The sequence below is a fragment of the Schistocerca americana genome, chromosome 3 (assembly GCF_021461395.2).
Source record: "Schistocerca americana isolate TAMUIC-IGC-003095 chromosome 3, iqSchAmer2.1, whole genome shotgun sequence".
Classification (NCBI taxonomy): Eukaryota; Metazoa; Arthropoda; class Insecta; order Orthoptera; family Acrididae; genus Schistocerca; species Schistocerca americana.
In genome coordinates, this window is record NC_060121.1 from 980,142,670 (window position 1) to 980,164,992 (window position 22,323).

At 39.8% G+C, this 22,323-nt stretch overlaps 1 protein-coding gene across 1 annotated transcript in view; it reads right to left on the reverse strand.

Moving 5' to 3' along the window:
• LOC124607337 (low-density lipoprotein receptor-related protein 2) overlaps positions 1 to 22,323 on the reverse strand; it is a 218,604-nt gene that overhangs the window by 65,681 nt on the left and 130,600 nt on the right. The window contains exons 35-38 of the mRNA XM_047139640.1: positions 15,884 to 16,094; positions 14,985 to 15,245; positions 9,243 to 9,426; positions 8,440 to 8,621 (exon numbers count right to left, since the gene is read on the reverse strand). Of these exons, the coding sequence (XP_046995596.1) occupies positions 8,440 to 8,621; positions 9,243 to 9,426; positions 14,985 to 15,245; positions 15,884 to 16,094 (838 nt within the window). The remainder of the gene's footprint in view (positions 1 to 8,439; positions 8,622 to 9,242; positions 9,427 to 14,984; positions 15,246 to 15,883; positions 16,095 to 22,323) is intronic.

Consider the following 22,323-nt stretch of genomic DNA (forward strand, 5'->3'; position numbering starts at 1 on the left):
TCCAGTAGAAGAAAAGCACACATTAAAAGCATTTGTGACCTGAGATTGGCATTTGATGATACTCCCACTATTGCTGATGGTAAGATCACTGCTGATTTGCCCTTACAATCCATAAAGTTATTTATAACTTTCCTAACAGCTATGCCCATGTTACTCAACTTTTTTTTTAACACTGTGGACATGTACAGGGTTATTACAAATGATTGAAGCGATTTCACAGCTCTATAAGAACTTTATTATTTGAGATATTTTCACAATGCTTTGCACACACATACAAAAACTCAAAAAGTTTTTTTAGGCATTCACAAATGTTCAATATGTGCCCCTTTAGTGATTCGGCAGACATCAAGCCGATAATCAAGTTCCTCCCACACTCGGCGCAGCATGTCCCCATCAATGAGTTCGAAAGCATCGTTGATGCGAGCTCGCAGTTCTGGCACGTTTCTTGGTAGAGGAGGTTTAAACACTGAATCTTTCACATAACCCCACAGAAAGAAATCGCATGGGGTTAAGTCGGGAGAGCGTGGAGGCCATATGAGTTGCTGATCACGATCTCCACCACGACCGATCCATTGGTTTTCCAATCTCCTGTTTAAGAAATGCCGAACATCATGATGGAAGTGCGGTGGAGCACCATCCTGTTGAAAGATGAAGTCGGCGCTGTCGGTCTCCAGTTGTGGCATGAGCCAATTTTCCAGCATGTCCAGATACACATGTCCTGTAACGTTTTTTTCGCAGAAGAAAAAGGGGCCGTAAACTTTAAACCATGAGATTGCACAAAACACGTTAACTTTTGGTGAATTGCGAATTTGCTGCACAAATGCGTGAGGATTCTCTACCGCCCAGATTCGCACATTGTGTCTGTTCACTTCACCATTAAGAAAAAATGTTGCTTCATCACTGAAAACAAGTTTCGCACTGAACACATCCTCTTCCATGAGCTGTTGCAACCGCGCCGAAAATTCAAAGTATTTGACTTTGTCGTCGGGTGTCAGGGCTTGTAGCAATTGTAAATGGTAAGGCTTCTGCTTTAGCCTTTTCTGTAAGATTTTCCAAACCGTCGGCTGTGGTACGTTTAGCTCCCTGCTTGCTTTATTCGTCGATTTCCGCGGGCTACGCATGAAACTTGCCCGCACGCGTTCAACCTTTTCTTCGCTCACTGGGGGGTTCTTTTCACGCCCTTCCCCCCCCCCCCCCCCCTCCCCCCCCAGTTGGTGCAGGAGATAGCAAGTCTATGTTTTTTATCTCCAGTTAGTATGATGTTAACCCAACCCTTTTTTATTGCAATGTTTACTGCCTAGCCTATGTCAACAAGTAGGGCATTAAGAATTTAAAAGAAAATATCTTGACTACCCACGAAAGTCTGTACAGACCTAAAATGATCAAGCTGCCTTAACCTCACTTGTAGTTAACTGCTGCAAGTTTTTTTTTATGTCCTCTACACTAAAAGTAGAGCTTGCACAAGATTACTTGACCAGTGCACAGAAATGCATCCTTGTTGTCAGCACTGGGTGAGTCCACCTCTTTTCTGAAGTGGCAGTCGTCTCAATTGCCTATTGTCTACACAACTGTGAGCTTCGTCCATTACTACTAAATCATTGTGTGCCCATTTCGACTACCTTTCTAAAAGATTTTAATGAAACTATTTGATAAAAAAAGTTGATTCTTACACATCAGCTAGTCTCATTCATCAGCTTCACTATCAACTGCCTATCATTTCATTAATGGTCATAATTATTGTCGCTTATGAGTTTGCATTTGGTGCACGTTAGTTCATGTATTATTGCTTACGAAATGAAGCTAACATTTTGAATTTTTCTTCAAACTTTGAGAAGAGATCTGTATCTGTCACTAACCTCGAGAAAATGGATTGTATATAGTGCACTAGCTTCTGACTGTCTGGGCAAACAATGATGGAAATGAAATATTCATATCATCCTTCAAATCTCATAGACAGTTCAAGATACCGAAATGAATTTTTGGCAAATGACAGCTTGTAAAGTGGAGAGCATTAGCTACATAGCTAACATGCAAAAATTTCTTATCTAATGTGATATACGAGTGATTACAGATGTTTTCAATGAAATAATGTTACCCATCCAACAGCTATTGACAGCTGGTGAAATGAGAATTAGTACAGGTTTTGTAACACCATAAATGAAGGAATCACATTTATTTTTTTACCAAGCAGGTCTTTTCATAAGTTACTAACCTTAACTTGGCCTCAATTGTTTGATTTACAGAAGGCTGTTTCAGTGTTCTATCACAATTGGAGCTGCTTTAGCATAACTATGAGGTGAAATTGTGTAAACAATGCTATGTTTTGGCAAAGAAGCTAATTTTAACATGGCAACAAGATAAAGGAAAAAAGGCGTACAAGACAAGAAAAAATAAATCGCTGTCTCTGATCCAGTTCCAACATAATCCTGCACCCATTGTGTTTTTAATAATAAACTGCTGACTTGTTGAACTGTTTGTTGTGCTGGTACAACCTGTTAATACAATTGTTTGCAAGCTCATTTGCTATAGCTTACAAGTTCTGTGAGATATGCATTCATGTGAAGGCTTGGGAAGCTGTAGGACTACACTTATCCTACTGCACTGTCCCGTCCGCAAGGGAGCCCCCACTACTACGGTTGCACCTTCTGAGCAGCTAGTGGCCAAGTGATACAGCACACACTCTACTCACATCTATTACATTTCATTTTCTAGCTCTTTCAGCAAAGATTGCTACCCCATCACCACATTGCTCTTTTCTACCGAAGGCAGAGTGAAAGATCATGAAGAGTGGCTGTGACATCCACTAATTAGTTCATTTGTATAACAATGTTCAATTATATCTAAAAAAAATAAGGATTGTCCTCCCTGCAATGGTATCCAAATGATTGTGCTTACTGCTAAGACTTTCAAAGTTTTGTTGAATTAATTTGAATCTATGGTAGGATTGCTAAACACTGACTGAAGGTGTCACTTTACCAGATTGTTCAATGTGCCTCTGAAGTTCCTCCATTTCCTATTTTGATAATTATTTCACTCATTTTGCTTCTGGACATCATTTATAGTTTTAGTTGCTACATGATTGTTCATTCTCTCTTCAGAGTTTTTTGAGTTAGGCGCAATTGTGGTGTCTTTGTTTTCTGTAAAGTGGTTCGCCTTGTGTTTCCTACCAATGTTATCTATGTTATATGTGCTGCACTCAATTGCATTTTCTGTATGTTTTACATTGTTCTAGCCTTTGGTACTAAGTTTTCCTTAGTTAGAGACTGAAATTTTTTGGATGTAACACTGTCATTGGGGTTGCAGTTAGCTGTGAATCACTGATTCACACTCACATCTGAAGCCTTGAAGAAGAAAGACTAAAATGAGAATGTTAACAATAAATTTGTTTTCATGTAGGCTTTGTCTCCTTGTCTAGGGTTCAGAGTGGAGTTGTGTTCTCTGATGCAAAAGTCTTCATCAAGCTCTCAACATAAAACAAGAAATCCGGAACCACTACCAATTCAGTTTCATGTCAAGAAAAGGTACGGAGCCTCACATAGCACAATTTACAAAAGTTGTTCTTGAAGTAGTGGATAAAGGCCACCATGTAACTGGTAGTTTCTTACTTCTGTAAAAGGTTTTTGACACTGCTGGGCACAGAATTTTATTACCCATGTTAAACATACTAGGAATATGTGTAAAGCAGACCAGAATATATGAGATTTCTCATTGTAATGTAGCAGAACATGTAAAGACTTTGGCAAAGAGAATTTTTACAGTATGTTATGTCCTTTGAATGCTTGCTCCAACGTGCACCATTTCATGACTCCAAAGTGACCCATTTTGGATATATACATCCAGTCCACGGTTATCATATCGTGCTTTGGAGAATAAGTGCCTGGAATACACAGTCGGCCTTCAAGGTAAAGAAAAAGGTAGTGCAAATAATAAAAAGAATAGCAGCAGTAGGGTTCACTGCATTGAGTTATTTAAAATGCTATGAATTTTGACGTCCTTTGGCAATATATCTTTCAAAATATCACGCACATTAAGAAAAATCTTCATCTGTATGCTACGAACATCTCAATGCATGAAAAGGGAATCAAATCGATCCACTATTTACATCTAAACATTAAAAACAAATATAAAACACAAAATAATGTGTTATATAATGGACTGACACTCGACAATAGGCTGACAGAGAAAATTAAAAGATGTAGGCCCAAATGATCCCAGAATCTTTAGTCAAAGACTTAAGAAACATTTATTACATAACACTTATTAAACCATAAATGAATACTTCAAATGGTCCTATATAGCCACTTCATACCCTTGAATATGTAATGTAACATAAATCTATTCAGCAAGTGGCAGCAGGAGCAAACACATACAAAAGTTGAGGGAATGTGCAAGCATCTAGAGCCAGTGCCTTCTTCTGGCAGAAGGGCTGAAAGGGAAGGAAGAGGGATGAAGGAGAAGGACTGGTGAGGTTTAGGAAATGGGGAGGATTATAAAAAAGTCACACAGAATGCTGGGTCAGAAGTGACTTATCAAAGGGAATGAGAAGAAAACACCAATTTTTGCTGCACGGGATGAGATTTGAAAACCTTGGAGTTTAAAGGTGAAAGATAGGGTAATAAGCAAGACAGAGATTACTAACAAAACATCGTGCAAGAGTAAATAAGAGCAGAAAGCTACATGCATTATACATGGTAGGGGTGGGGAGGATGGGGGAGGGGGGGGGGGGGGGGAAGGTCATAAAATAATATATATAGTAAACTAAATGGAGGTGAAGTTAGAAAAAGTTACTGAGAATAAATGCTGAGACCAAAGGAATTAATGTAAACTAAAACCAGGTGTCAGGTGGGCAGGTGGGTAGTGAGAACCAACGACATAATGTAATGACAGTTTCCAGCCAGCAGAATACTGAGAAAATGGTGTCAGGGAGAGGAATGCTGATGCCATGTTTGGTGAAACAGACACCGAAGTCCATGACTGTCATGTCGAAGAGCTTGCTCTGAACACAGGATATTGTGCGTTGCTAGTGTACACCCTCTGTCTATGCTCATTCAGCCTAACTGATAACTGGGTGGTAGTCGTACCAATGTACGAGGTGCATTCAAGTTCTAAGGCCTCCGATTTTTTTTCTCCGGACTGGAAAGAGATAGAAATGTGCATTGTTTTAAAATGAGGCCGCGTTCATTGTCAATACGTCCCATAGATGGCAGCACCGTACGGCAGATGGAATTTTACCGCCAGCGGCGAGAATGAGAACTGTTTTAAATACTTAAAATGGCGACATTTTCCTTACTTGAACAGCGTGCAATCATTCGTTTTCTGAATTTGCGTGGTGTGAAACCAATTGAAATTTATCAACAGTTAAAGGAGACATGTGGTGATGGAGTTACGGATGTGTCGAAAGTTCGTTTGTGGGTGCGACAGTTTAATGAAGGCAGAACATCGTGTGACAACAAACCGAAACAACCTCGGGCTCGCACAAGCCGGTCTGACGACATGATCGAGAAAGTGGAGAGAATTGTTTTGGGGGATCACCGAATGACTGTTGAACAGATCGCCTCCAGAGTTGGCATTTCTGTGGGTTCTGTGCACACAATCCTGCATGACGACCTGACAATGCGAAAAGTGTCATCCAGGTGGGTGCCACGAATGCTGACGGACGACCACACGGCTGCCCGCGTGGCATGTTGCCGAGCAATGATGACACGCAACGGCAGCATGACTGGGACTTTCTTTTCATCGGTTGTGACAATGGATGAGACGTGGATGCCATTTTTCAATCCAGAAACAAAGCGCCAGTCAGCTCAATGGAAGCACACAGATTCACCGCCACCAAAAAAATTTCGGGTAACCGCCAGTGCTGAAAAAATGATGGTGTCCATGTTCTGGGACAGCGAGGGCGTAATCCTTACCCATTGCGTTCCAGAGGGCACTACGGTAACAGATGCATCCTACAAAAATGTTTTGTAGAACAAATTCCTACCTGCACTGCAACAAAAACATCCGGGAAGGGCTGCGCGTGTGCTGTTTCACCAAGACAAAGCACCCGCACGTCGAGCTAACGTTACGCAACAGTTTCTTCGTGATAACAACTTTGAAGTGATTCCTCATGCTCCCTACTCACCTGACCTGGCTCCTAGTGACTTTTGGCTTTTTCCAACAATGAAAGACACTCTCCGTGGCCGCACATTCACCAGCCGTGCTGCTATTGCCTCAGCGATTTTCCAGTGGTCAAAACAGACTCCTAAAGATGCCTTCGCCGCTGCCATGGAATCATTGCGTCAGTGTTGTGAAAAATGTGCACGTCTGCAGGGCGATTACGTCGAGAAGTAACGCCAGTTTCATCGATTTTGGGTGAGTAGTTAATTAGAAAAAAAATCGGAGGCCTTAGAACTTGAATGCACCTCGTAGAAGGTCAAACAGTGTTTGCATAATAGCTGGTACATAAATGTGTCTCTTCACAGGTGGCCCTCCCTTTGATACTATATGCCTTGCCAGCTACATGGCTGATATAGGAGGGTGCATAGGGCAAGTCTTACGGTGGGGACGATCACAGGGGTAGGAGCCACAGGGTACGGAAGGGGGTGTAGAACTAGTGTAGTGTTTGACAAGGTTAATGTAGAGAATGGGAGGGTGACGAAAAGCTGTTCTAGGAGTCGGGGACAAAATGTCAGACAGAATGAACTTCACTTTAGGACGCGATTTCAGGAGGTCATAGTCTTTTTGAAGCATCTGATTAATACGTTTATGACCAGGATAATGCTGAGTGTTCTATATTGTTGTTGGTGTTCCTCTTCTTCCTGATGGCCCAGGAAATCTGTTGGAGGAGGTTAGACTGGCGGTGTGTTACTGTAGGGAGTCTGCATCTGAGCTAATACGTTTGCCTCAAATGCCAAGGCTGTATGGTAGTGAACATTTGACATGGAAAGGATGGCAACTGTCAAAATGTATGTAATGCTGTTTGTTAGTAGGTTTAATGTCAACAGAAGGATGTAGCTGACTTGTGGGATTCAGAATAGCCTCAAATGAACTTTAATTGGCACTGAACTCCCATTTGGGAATAACAGTGTTTAAATCCCCATCTGAGCATCCTAATTTACATTTGTCATGGTCTCCTTGAATTAGTTTAGATGGCCATAACCAGTACCTTTGAAAAGAGCATGGCTGATTTTCTTTCCCATCCCTATCCAACATCAGTGTGTGCTCCATCTCTAATGACATGTGGACGGCTGTTAAACTCTGATCGCCTTTCCACCTCACTACTGTCTTCCAAATTTCAAAATATCAACTTAGACTCATATTATCATTTTCTTATTTCTCAGTGTATAATAAACCTCAAATTTTTAGTATTAATAGAAGCAATGTTCTTTCTCAGGATGTGAAATAATACTTTCTTTCTCAAACAAAATAATAATAGTGATAATAATAATTTTATGGGAAGTCCCAATGTAAAATAAACAATGACTATTCAATGACCATGAATATGAAGATCTGAACATATATGTACATATGAAACTCAAGACACTTTGGTATGTTTGATGTAAGCAGTGAACCAGAAAGAGGATGGGGTGTCAAGACAGGAAAGAAAAATGACTTGAAAATGGCAGGAAGTTAAACACACAAGGAGACGTACGCATGCACCAAAAACCACACACAACAAATGCAAAGGTGGTTGTAGGTAACGCAAGCTGTAGAGGGTCTAGGGAGAAGGGCAGAGGTAAAACACTAAGTGACCAAAATACCAAACAAGTATGAAAGAGAATATGAAGATTGATACAACAGTAACCATCAGAAATGGACTGAGTGAATTAAGAAGGTCCGAAGCCTACTAAACAGAAGGATGGAATAAGAACACAGAATAAAGAGAAAGTTACTGCAGCAGATGCAGGAAAGTGATACAGAAAGCAAGCCAAACTGGGTACAGGTATGAGCAAAAACTGAGACCAGGAGATTTATGGGACTGTAAGACAGATATAGTGGAAGTATGATCCTCGCAAGGACTTTTCATAGGAGCTGTTAATGGCAGTAGGAAGGGCAGGAGGGAATTAAGGATGACTTGAGTTGTAAAATAGCTATTGAAATGAAGGCATTAACATTGGTTGGCTGAGTCTGCACTTCACCATGGGCTGATAATGGTCATCAATGAAACTTATGTATCCACAGACTTTAGTGGAGGGCCTTTTTGTGCACAAAGACAACAGTAGTCAAAGTGCTGATACTAACTGTAGTTTACTAATGTGGACAAAAACAGAGGTACAGATGTATGTTGATGCTGAGGAATGTTGTTATTTGAGGACGGAAGGATCAAGAAGATATTAAGTTTTTGGAGGAACTGGGAGAAAGTACCTCTGAGAGCATACGTTCAGATAAATGCTTTAATCTCAAGTCTTTGCTGCATTTCAAACATTTAAAAAATTGATGTCTTGAAAACATGTGACTTACCTGAGATTTTTCTATGCATCTATGATTTTCACACGTAAATTCTCCAGCAGCACATGGTGGGTAATCACAATCTAATTCATCAGAACCATCACGGCAATCATTTTCATGGTCACATTGCCAAGTTTTGAAAATGCATCTTCCATTTGCACATCGAAATTCATTGGAGCCACAAGAATGAAACGCTGAAAATAATTAAATTAACTGAACTTAAAATACAAGAGTGCTTTCATACTGCTTATTCACATGGTCAGTATACAAGTAATGATTTGTAAATCAGGACAAACTGTGGAATAAAGATGTGATTTAACAACAACTAGTCCAACTAAGTGACAACTAAATTTATCTAGAATATTTTAAATCTAATCACATCACAAAAAGTGTGCACTCTCTGCCCCTACACACACACACACACACACACACACACACACACATGATATAATATTCAGAGCATGCTCTGGATCAAAGAAATGGAATATTGGTAGCCTGTATCAACTGGTTGCTGCAAGAGTTTTTGCAATTTTAGCTTCACTTGCGTTATCACTTGCTGAACAAGTAGAAACACAGCTAGATGAACTAGATCCACTTTCTCTAATATCAATCCTAACATAAATACCACTTTTTTAATTCTTTCTCTTTCCTAATCCATATGCGGTATGTACGCAAAATTTCAAAATTCTATTACCAACCGTATTCTTATGAACCTTATTACTTATATGTGACTGATAACTGTAATAAAAATCCTGAATGGAAACATTTTGTTTAAGATATTCAACATTTAAGCTAGACAATAAATTGATACTTACCACAGTAGTAAACATCTTCATCACTGTTGTCACCACAATCATCATCTCCATCACATGCCCACATACGTGAAATGCACCTGCCATTTTTGCAGTAAAATTTACTTCCGTCACATGAATAGTTCTTTGGCACGCACATCCTGTTCTCATTTACTAATTTGGAGTCGCCATCACATTTACATTCTGCCTGAAACCCAATAACAATCTCATTTAAAGAAATGTCAGTCACTAAATAATACTTAACAAATGCTTAAGTTTATTTATTACAGATATTGCAGAAAACAAGACAGTGCATTAATAGAAAATAAAAATAACTGCACCCAGTCTTTAATGAAATATTAATTGATTTCCATAAACCAGTTTTTGAGTCTTTTGGGCTCATCTTTGTGTTTTTATTTTTCTAATATGCAGCATAACACTACAAAAATAAATATGTAACTTCTGCATGATCCATCTGAAGATAAATCTGAGAAGGTTAAAAAAAACTGAACTTTGTTCTAGTTGCTACAAATCTGTTCTCTTCTTGACTATGACACCCAAAATCTCTTTTAAAATTTATGAAACTGCTAGTAAAGCACAAGTAGGAAGTATGTTTACTGCTATGTTTGTTAAAAAAAGCGGTGTAAGCCTCTCATACAATACTCATACTTCAAATTTAGAAAATTGTTACTCACCCTAAAGCAGAGATGCTGAGTTACAGATAGACACAACAAAAAGGCTCTCACAATTATAGTTTTCGTCCATTAAGGCCTTTGTCAACGACACACACACACACACACACACACACACACACACACACACACACAAAAACGGAACTCACACACACGACTGCAGTGTCGGGCAACTGAAACCACACTGTGAGCAGCAGCACCAGTGCATGATGGGAGTGGCGACTGGGTGGGGGTAAGGAGGAGGCTGGGGCAGGGATGGGGAGGAATAGTTTGGTAGGGGCGGCAGACAGAGAAGTTCTGCAGGTTAGACAGAGGATATTGTTACATTCCATCCCGGATTTTCCATTGTTAAATTTTGAAAATTGAATTTTTAATGTATCATAGCAAAATTAAACAGTGAAATGTAAATTCAAGTTACACGGACATGAAAAAAGTGAAGGGATAGCTCCTAATTTCGTGTCGGACCTCCTTTTGTCCAGAATAGTGCAGTAACTTGACGTGGCATGGATTCCACAAGTCTTTGGAGGTCCCCTAAAGAAATACTGAGCCATGCTGCCTCCACAGCTGTCTATTGTTGTGAAAGTGTTTCTGGTGCAGGATTTTGTGCACAATGTTATGTACCATGATGGGACATATGGGTGACCAAATCATTCGCTCGAACTGTCCAGAATGTTTTTCAAATCAGTCACAAACAATTATGGCCCAGTGACATGAAGCATTGTCATCCATAAAAATTACACTGTTGTTTTGGAATGTGGAGTCCACGAATGGCTGCTAACAGCCTCCAAGTAGCTGAACATAACCAATGCTAATCAATGATTGGTTCAGTTGGTCCAGGGCACCCAGTCCATTCCAAGTAAACACAGCCCACACCATTATGGAGCCACCACCAGCTTGCATAGATAGTTGTTGACAACCTCTCCTTCTCCCACTTCCTATAGTGGAAACAGTTTTTTGCAACCAGCTCTATCAATTAGACTCATTCCAAACTTCATCCGAACACGCCTTGGAGGGCTAATGGTATGACCAACCGCTGTGTCATCCTCAGCTGACAGACATCATTGGATGCAGATGTGGAGGGGCATGTGGTTAGCACATCACTCTCCCAGCCATAGTCAGTTTTTGTGACCGGAACTTGGACTCAATCCAAAGCCATTACTCAACGCTGCCTGACTCAGTTCACTCTTCCAACCAACCATCATCTGCCCCCACTGTGCCCAAATAATGCCCTGTTAACTTTCCAGAATTTCCTCATCTTGAAGCTTTCCTCACCATCATACCCCAAGTCCCTCAACACACAAAGCAAGCTTACATCTGCAGAAACATGACCTAAAAACTGATCCCAGCCTTGTGGTGCTACCTGCTACCAAAGGCTCCACCACTGTCATTATCAACCACAGGGATTTCCTGGCAGAGGGACTCTGCCAGCTGTCACATACATCCACCTACAAACCCTGCCACAGTGACCCCAGTCCAGAAATCCTGTAGGATCTCAGGTACCTTCTCAAATCCTCAGGCCCATCCCACAACGTCTCTTCCTGAGTCTCTCTCTCTTTTCTTCCTCCCACCAATCCCTGCACTCCTACCTCCTACATGCTTCCTAATGGACATAAACACAACCAACCAGTTGCCCCATAGTGGCTGGTTACTATGCCCCCACAAAGAGAATCTCTGCTCTAGTGGACCTCCACTTTCAGTCTATTACCCGTAGCCTGCCCTTCTATAATAAAGGTGACAAACCATATCCTCCACTGATTCTCCACAGTTTCTGTTCCTTTACCATCCAGCACAATGCTCGTCCCTGTCAAGCCACCACCCTCCACGCTAACGACCCAAATGCTCATGGTCTTGCCACTGTTGAACACTACCTTTCCCAATTCCTGAGTGACTCCAAACCTATAGCCTCCATCCTGGTCACCATGATAAACTATATCGCCACCCACAATTACTTCACCTTTGAAGGCATCACCTACAAACAAATCTGTAGTACAGCAATGGCCCAACCTACACCAACCTATTTATGGACAATCTAAATAACTCCTTGCTAACCACCCCGAACTCCTCACCTGGTTCATATTCATTAATCAAATCTTCGTGATCTGGACTGAGGGTGAAGACACCCCAGCCACATTCCACCAGAACCTCAACACCTTCTCCCCTGTTTGCTACACTTTGTCATCCTCAACCTAACAAGCCACCTTCCTCAACATTATCCTCCACCTCAAGGATGGCCACATCAGTTCCTCCATTCACATCACACCTACTAACCTCCACTTCAACAGCTGCCATCCATTCTATACCACAAAACCCCTTCCATACAACCTAGTCACCCACCGCAGTCAGATCTGTAGTGACGAGCAGTCCCTCTCGAAATATACTGATGGCTTCATTTAGGCCTTCACAGAATGTAATTACCCTCTCAACCTTGTACAGAAATAAATCTCCCATGTCTTGTCTCTTTACTCACCGATCACCTCCTGCATGCTCACTATCTGGCCACAAAAGACCATTCCTCTAATGATTCAGTACCACACATGACTGGAGCAACTGAATCATATTCTCCTCCACAGTTTTGATACCTCTTGTTGCACCCTGAAATGAGAAATATTCTACCACTATCCTCTCCACCTCTCCCACAGTGGTATTTCACTGCCCACTGAACCTACACAATAAACTCATCCACTCCTACTCCACCCCTGCTCCCAAACCCCTGCCTCATGTCTCATATTCCTGCAATAGGTCTAAATGCAAGACCTGTTGCATATATATGTGTACATCCTCCCACTAACACCTGCTCCAGTCCTGCCACAGGCACTCCTATCCCATCAGAGGCAGGGCTAGCTGTGAAAGCCACTATGTGATCTACAAAATAAGCTGCAACTGCTGTGCTGTTTTCTCTGTGGGCAGGACAATTAACAAGATCTCTGCACGAGTGGTCGCCATCAATCTGTGGTCAAATGCAGTTGAACCATCCAGTTCCTGAACATATTGCCCAACATGATGTGCTTCACTTCAATGGCAGCTACACATCCTGCACCATTTAGACCTTTTCAAACAACAACAATTTCTCTGAATTGTGCAGGATGGAAACCTTCTTACAACATAGCCCTTCATTCCCATAACCCCCTTGTCTTGACCTCCGCTAGTCCCTGTCGTCCACTTACCTATCTCCTTCCCCTGCTCCCACTCCAGCACTCTACAAGCCTCCTATTCTGCCAACAAATCTACTAGCCTTTTCCCCTTCTCTCCTCTGCTTCCCCCCCCCCCCCCCCCCCCCGCCCCAGCATATCCACACAACTCTCCACCTAGCAGCGCTATCCTATCTCCACCATGCCCCTGCACACTCTCACATGCAGCACATCCTCCCCACAACTATTCTGCTACCCCTCTTCCTACCTGGCCCAACCTTGATCTACACCCCACCAAATTACTGCTCACATCAGATGTAGTCGCCGTCACAGTCCGCATTTGAGCCACAGACAGCGGTCATGTGCGTGTGAATTTTGCTTTTGTGAAATGTGTGTGTTTTCTATTTCTGTACGATTTTTTGTCTAAAAGCTTAAATGTTTGGCAGACTTTCCATCGTGCCTGTCTGAGACTCAATCCTTCCTCTACGCAATCTATCCTTTTCATAATATTGTTGTTATTCTATCCTGAACTTTCTATTGTTTAATATAATTGCTTAGCAATAAAATAACTGAATTTGGTGGTGGTAGACGATGACAATTACGTCAAATACGAAACACTTTCCCAACTTTCTGTACAATTAGATTTATTCATTCATGAACCAACTTTCAGCTTATTAGGCCATATCAGGTAGCAACTGAATGTTGCTAACACAGAGGAACTAATGTAAAATTTACACAGATATTTCTTATACAAATGACACAAAAATGATAACATGCAGAGTGTTTACAAAGAAGAGTACTACAGTTTTATGTCACACAGAAATAGTTATATTTACCTAAAAATGAAAAAAAAGTTTTTTTTATGCACATGTCATTGCATTTAACAACCAATGAAAAATAAAGCTGAATTTGCAACAGCAAACTAATATTTGCATAACTAAAACATAAATTTGATAGAGATGGAAAGGGGGGACTGAATTGGACATGTGTTATATGTTTATTGATTTCAAGTAAGTCCAGTAGGATCATCTTTCTGCTTTTCTGAACAGTAGGTAAAACTTCATAATCTACATCACATGGGCAGTTTTCTAGTAAAAGATGTTGAATCTGTCTTACTTAATCCCTTGACGCTGAGTGTCATGAATTCGCACCATACCAACACTGTGCTCATAACTGGAAGGTTAAATGTTTTTGAATGGCAATGTCAGTAGATGCCAATTGTTCATGACACTGCCAATACTTATGACAAGTGCTACATTCTCCTGAGTGTTTCGGGTACCTCTAAAGCACCATCATTTATATCTTTCATCCAGAAATTTATTCACGCATTAAGGTGTTGAATCACTAATTTGTCTCATGTTCAGTTAACCTAATTCCCACAGTTCATGACCAAATAAATATAATTATGCAGAAAATTAGAAAAGTGTTTTCTATTCAACACAGAAATAAATTGTCAAAACACAGAAAAGGAAACAGTATGGCAGATACACATTCACGTAAAAATTAAACTAAACTCAGCCCGAACAGGCCGTGAGGGCACAACAGTACCAACTGGCTGCCATCTCATCCCCAGCCCACTGGCATCACTGGATGTAGATATGGAGGGGCATGTTGTCGGTACACCACTCTTCTGACCGCATGCTACTTCTCAATCAAGTAGCTCCTCAATTTGCCTCACAAGGTCTGAGTGCATCGTGCTTTCCGACAGTGCTCGGCGAATCAAATGGTCACCCATCCAAGAGCTAGCACAACCCGACAGCCATTAACTTCAGTGATTTGATGGGAACCGATGTTACCACTGTGGCAAGGCCGTTGGCCCATACACATTCATGTGTATACTGATACCATTCCCTTTTCTCCCACATTAAAAAAGTGAATTTGATGCAATTTCTTAGATAGAATTCACTCATTAATTTATTCATTATGAAGATTTCCAGTGAACTTACTGTTCCATTGGGTCCTGGGTGACAGGACTGTTCACAGCCTCCATTGGTTATGTGACATGAGTTTTCTACACATGCTTGTCGAAGTGAAGAGAAAACTTGAATGTCTCTAGGTGAATCATCCAGCCGCTTTACCATTTCTATCATATTGGCACCAGTATGTTTTTCAGCTCTGTAGACACCACGGAGCTGTAGGTCTGTCCAGTACATATACTGTCCATGTACAGTGATAGCAAATGGATAAATAGTGGCCGTTATTAAAATCTGAAATATGTGTATACAATGTTATCATTTATGAGCGTGACAAAAAACTTAAAATACAGGAAAAGTACTTTAAATTTCTTACAAAACTCAGTAACACATTGCGCTTTTGCTATTCTCTTCAAAATTTTGAGTGCTTCTTACAAAGCTCAGTTACACACTGCAATTTTGCTACTCTCTTCAAAATTTTGAGCACTTCAACATCATAAACTACTAATAGTAGCATCATCAGGAAAATGAAGCCATGATATTATTACTGTTTTTCTAATTCACAGTAGGCACCATGGAAATGAATTTATCAAATGAAGGACAGATTTTTCTCACTATTTCATCTTTGCAAATTTTTACCAGCTTAAGTGTACCTACTATCTGACAAACTATCAAGAACAGCACAATTTGTAACCAAAATGAGTAGTAGCACGTCATGTGAAAACAATTCCATTTTCAAACTTATGGTACAATGTTTTAGGTAGACACTCGATAATGGTTTAAAAATCCTAAATTAGTAGTGTAATGAAGAAGTAATTTAAATAAATACAGGTGAAATGGAAAAATGCTACCACCATTATTAGACTTTAAACTGTTATGGCAGCAGTCTTTTATTCTACACACAGGTGGAAACATTTTAAAAAATTAATGACCTCTCTATTCTGGCCCTCCAGATCTGATCTCTCAATTTTTTCACGAACAGCATCTGTCCAATAAAGCATCCGGTCATCATAGTCAATGGCAAGACCACTGGGTTGTGACAGGTCTTTGTCAATGATGGCTTTCTTAAGAGAACCTGCCATAGTGGTGCGATAAATTTTACCAGATGTCCCAAATCGTCCCCAGTCTGTGTAGTATAAGGACCTGCAGAAATAACATACTTGTTTTGTATTACACTGAGCTTAAAGAAACACACTAAAATATTGCTTGTATTAATGGTGTATAAATATATTAATGATATACAAAGTAAAAAATACTTCATATTACATGTTGTTTCTTATATTTACGACAGGAAGAATAATGTAAAGGCATATTACAGGAAGGTTGAACATACACATACATAGGAATGCAAAAGGTTTGACTGAAGAGTGAGATCTGAGATAAGTTCCCAACCACAGTAAACTCTCGACTATCTGGTTCATAGCTATTGGCCTCTGTACTATCCAGTCTATTTAATAAATATAATAATACATCTGCATGATAAAATGAGGATTAATGTATTGTATGTACTGTACTTTTCCAAAGCTTTAGCAAGATGGCACCTGCTACAATGCTGTGTCGTCTTTCAAAATGTTTTATGTATCTTTGTGTTCCGGCACATCTGGATTACAGTTATAAATTATATAGTCTACTGTTCAAGTACCAAACCTGCCCTTCAACAAATGATACAACAATGTCCTCTTCCTGCACTCACAAACAGCAAAGAACACACGTAGAGAGCAACTCTGTGTTCTTTGTTTCTCCAGTAGCATATCAGACATCCAAAGTGCGAGGGTTGTTAAATTGTTGTTTTGTGTGTTCCATTGTGTTTAATTAAAGAGTCTGAAATGGGTGATAAATGACAAAAAAAAGCTTGTAGTGGCTATGAATCAGAAACTACATACTGTAAATTGACAGGATTCTGGGAGAGCAGCCAAAACTATTTATCTGGAGCAAGGGTAGGAAAAAGTACTGTTGGAGACTGCAAGAAAAACTGAGCAGAAATTGAAAAGTGGTGCACTTTGCAAGCTAGTGGAAGTGAAATAAACGTAGGGAAGACAATGTTGCAAGGTAAGAATAAAGAAACTAACAAAAATTTACTTTTATGGCATGAACATTTAAGAGGAAAAGTTTGCCCATTACTGGGCTGAGGGACAATCATGACAGATGATCTGTTTTCAGAGTCAAGTCACACTGACAATCTCATTGTTATGCATGGCAAATCAATAACTTACATAGCTGGTTTCACCATATGTTGCAAGCAACTGTTGGGAGTTCAGGCAGTGAGCAGTAATAAGACCATCGTTTACAGCATCTGCCCATTAATAGTTCAGGTATGCAATACATGCAGAAAGTGGCTATTTGGGTAGCAGAGTACGTGTGGCATGCACATGGAAGTTGTTTAGGCTAGAGAAACCCCCCCTCCCAGTATGAGAGATGAGTTGCCTGCCAAATTGAATTTACATCAGACATCAGCCACAATGTTCTCACAGACTGTTCTCATGAATCGGATACAGAAAAGTTTAATACAATATTAGTAAACTGCAGGAGCACCCAAGAAAAGGTCTCAGAATTGCTACTGATTGTTCAAATTGTAATGCCCAGATAGCAATAGTAACAGAAATCTGATTGAAACAGCAGGTGAATATCAACAAAAGCCTGCATTCCAACTGGAATATTTATCATAAGGATACCTTAGCAGCCAGTGGTGGTGGTGTATTTATTGCTGTAAAGAAATCGATAATTTCTAGTGAGGTTATCATGAATCCTGAATGTGAATTAGTCATAGTAAAGTTATACATCAAAGTCAATCAAAAATAGTAATCGAATGCTATTATGGACCACTTACGTTAGGTGCTGTAGTGGTAGAGCACTTAAGAGTGAACTTACAGAATATTGTTAATAATTTCCCTGATCATACAGTTGTAATTGAGGGGGGGGGGGGGCTTCAACTTGCCAGGTAAAGATTGGGAGAGTTTTGCTATTAAAACTGGTGCCAGAGACAGGGATTTGTGTGTCATTATACAGAATGTCTTGTCTGAAAATAATTTTGAGCAGATAATTAGAGAACTAACTCATGAAGGTAACATCTTAGACCTGAATTTATTGAACCAGTTAACACAGAGGAAGGTATCAGTGACCATATGGCTGTGATGTTATTCAATCTGTATATTGAGCAAGCAGCAAAGGAAACAAAAGAAAAATTCAGAGTAGGTATTAAAATCCATGGAGAAGAAATAAAAACTTTGAAGTTCGCCGATGACATTGTAATTCTGTCAGAGACAGCAAAGGACTTGGAAGGGCAGTTGAATGGAATGGACAGTGTCTTGAAAGGAGGATATAAGATGAACATCAACAAAAGCAAAACGAGGATAATGGAATGTAGTCGAATAAAGTCGGGTGATGCTGAGGGAATTAGATTAGGAAATGAGACACTTAAAGTAGTAAAGGAGTTTTGCTATTTGGGGAGCAAAATAACTGATGATGGTCGAAGTAGAGAGGATATAAAATGTAGGCTGGCAATGGCAAGGAAAGCGTTTCTGAAGAAGAGAAATTTGTTAACATCCAGTATTGATTTAAGTGTCAGGAAGTCATTTCTGAAAGTATTCGTATGGAGTGTAGCCATGTATGGAAGTGAAACATGGACGATAAATAGTTTGGACAAGAAGAGAATAGAAGCTTTCGAAATGGGGTGCTACAGAAGAATGCTGAAGATTAGATGGGTAGATCACATAACTAATGAGGAAGTATTGAATAGGATTGGGGAGAAGAGAAGTTTGTGGCACAACTTGACCAGAAGAAGGGATCGGTTGGTAGGACATGTTCTGAGGCGTCAAGGGATCACCAATTTAGTATTGGAGGGCAGCGTGGAGGGTAAAAATCGTAGAGGGAGACCAAGAGATGAATACACTAAGCAGATTCAGAAGGATGTAGGTTGCAGTAGGTACTGGGAGATGAAGAAGCTTGCACAGGATAGAGTAGCATGGAGAGCTGCATCAAACCAGTCTCAGGACTGAAGACCACAACAACAACAACAACAACAACAAGGCTGTGATAGCAACTATGACTATACGTTTTACAAGGAATATTAACCCTTTCGGAGTTGATGAGATACAAACATCTCACTAAAGCAATGTGCAGTTATGAGTGTTGGGACATCTACATCTCATATCTGTCTAGTGCTAGCATGTAGAGAGATGTTATCACAACTTTTTGCAGAAAAACACTACAGACCATGGGATGGATATATAGAAGGCTGTGAGTGATCAAATGGGGCAGCATGTATTTTTAGTGTGTGTGTTTCACGAAAATCAGATCAAATCTCCACCTTCTACATCCAAGAATATCTGAAGTAACTAACTGTGGTTTCTTACACATTATAGACATTGTTTTGAAACATTGCCATACACCTCATAATTCTGCTGGTTTGCACATAATTTATATGTAGTGGGACATATATGTCCCAGAAAACTTCACAGAATGTAGAAAATAAAGGTGTGTGATTTGTAAAAGCCATCTTCAAATGTTATGCTGAAAATTGTGTGCAATATTTCATGTTTTTCAATGTCAGGAGAAACAATGTGTTTTGGTACTAATTTGTTATACTTTTTTCCGTTGTTTTCATCATGATAAAATCATTATAAAATGAAAAATTTAACTCGGAGAATTCTAGGTTCACATAAAAACAGGGACCTAGTTAGGTTCATTGGACATATGTCCCCCTTCACTGATTTTCAAAATAGGTCACATCACATTTTTTTGGTAGAGAAAGTGTATTATTTATCACAAAGGAAGACAGGTTTTGACCTTTTATTTTTTCAAATATATGCTAAATAAATTTTAACTGTGAAAGGGTTAAGAAACATAGGAAGATATTTTTACTATGCAAGAGTGACATGATACAAATTGCAGAGTATTTGAGTATTCAGCATCAAATGTTCAGTGATGAGGACAAAGATGTGGCCCACAACTGAAAAAGCTCAAAAGCATTGTTCAATATGCCTTAGGCAAGCATGTTTGGTACAAGGTCTTACAGGATGGGAAAGACCCACTGTGGTTTAATAGCTGTATTAGAAAACTACTCCATAAACAAAGAGAACTTCAGTTCAGATTCAAGACAAGTAAAAACTTAACTGACAAACAAAAGCTGAATGAAGCGAAAATGAGTAATGAGAAAAGTGTTCAATGAGTTTGAAAGTAAAATTTTGTCAATGATCTGAGTGAAAACACTAAAAAGTTTTGGTATTATGTGAAGTCAGTAAGCAGTTTGAAACCAATCACTCAAGAGATCATATTGGCACCGAAACGGAAGATAACGGATAGGAGGCCATAATAGTCTTCTGGAATTGTTTCACTGCAGAAAATCATAATGCAGTCCCTCCTTTCAATCATCATATGAACACTGTGATGGGAGATACTGCGATAACTGACTGCAGAACAGAAAAGCCACTATAATTGCTTAGCAGTGCAAAGGCATCAGGGCCAGATGAGATATCTATAAGATTCTACAAAGATCATGTGACGTGCTAATTCCCCTTCTAGCAGCAGTTTATCGTAGTTTGCTAGAGCAACAAAGGGTACCTAGCACCTGGAAAAAAGCACAGGTCATTCCCGATTCCAAGAAGTGCTGCAGGGTAGCAGCATACAATTACACATCTATATCATTGAAAGTCAATCTGATGTAGAATTATGGAATATGTTTTATGCTCAAGAATTACGACGTTTTTGGAGAACAAAAATATGCTCTATAAAAATCAACATGATTCTGTAAACAGACATCTAGCAAATCTCAGCTCACTCTGTTCCTCTTTGAGATTCATAGTGCTGTAGACAACAGTGCTAAGGTTGATGAAGTGTTCGTTGCATTCAGGAAGGCATTTGACACTGTCCCACACCACTTAATGAAAAAATATAATCGTATCGAGTGCGGGACCAGATTTGTGACTGGATTCAAGATTTCCTCATAGATAGAACTGAATATGTCACTCTTAGTGGAACAAAATCAACAGGTGTATATGTAATTTCTGGAGTACCCCAAGGACATGTGATAGGACGACAACTGTTTACAATGAATGTAAATGATCTAGTAGAAAGTGTCACATGCTCTTTAAGACTGTTTGCAGATGATGACCTGCAGAAGATTTTAAGAAAAGAAAGCCACTACTGTACAACTACCCGATTGATGAGAAACTATGTCTAACATAAAATATCTAGAAGTAACTATCCAGAACAATCTTCAGTGGGATGACCCCACAAAACAAATATTAGGAAAACCAGACACCAGGCTGAGATTCATAGGACGAGTCTTGAGGAAATGTAACTCATTCATGAATGAAGTGCCTCATGAGGTGCTTGTTCGATCAGTTCTGGAGACCTGTTCTTCAATATGGGATCCTTACCAGGTAGGACTGATATGAGAGATGGAGAGATCCAATGAAGAGCAGCATGTTTTGTCACAGGATAGTTTAATTGGTATGAGAGTGCTCCTGAGATGCTCAACAAACTCCATTGGCAGACGTTATAAGAGAGGTGCTGTGCATCACAGGGAGGTTTACTATTGAAATTTTGAGAGAGCACTTTCCACAAAGAGTCGGACAACATATTACTTCCTATCACATACGTCTCGTGTAATGATCATGACAAGAAAATCTGAGAAATATGAGACAATGGAGAGGCTTACCAACAACCATTATTCCTACACACAATTTGCGAGTGGGGATCTCTTAGTTGTACTTCTCCTCAACCACATGCCATTAGGTGGCTTGCAGAGTATGATGTAGATGTATATGTAGAAGTCAACTCATTAGAATATTGTGAATGGAAATGACAGACCTGCATACCCATAAACATACGACAATCCCAAATACATGATGATAACCTTTCTTCAGTCCTGTAACATTCTACTTTCAAAACATGGGAGAAAAGTTGTCATTAACAGCACCATGAATACTACTCCAAAAACATGTTGGTAAAGTTGCCAATTCAGACACCACGAAGTTGGAGACTGCAAGAAAAAAAATTACAATAATAGCGTTTCTACTGTCATCAACGATTCAGCAGTCCATTACTACAGTAGACTGAGTGTTGTTCTGTATGAGTACCTCCTGTCTGTACTGCCCAAACAAAGTTCTTGCTTAAATACCTCATATACAGTGGCGAATCTCTTACCATTGTGTTCAAGAAATGATTCCCTCACAACACTGTGAGACTACCAGCAGGGCAGTTCTTCCAAATACTATTCTGAAATCCTAATCAAAGTTATTCTCATAATATGGCCAACTGTCACTATCTTTGGAACCTCCTCAATTCTATCGAGCTCCTTTCCAGTCCATGGGGCACTTGTTTATCTACTTTTTTTTTTTTTTAATGTTATGAGTGGAGATTATCTCATGCC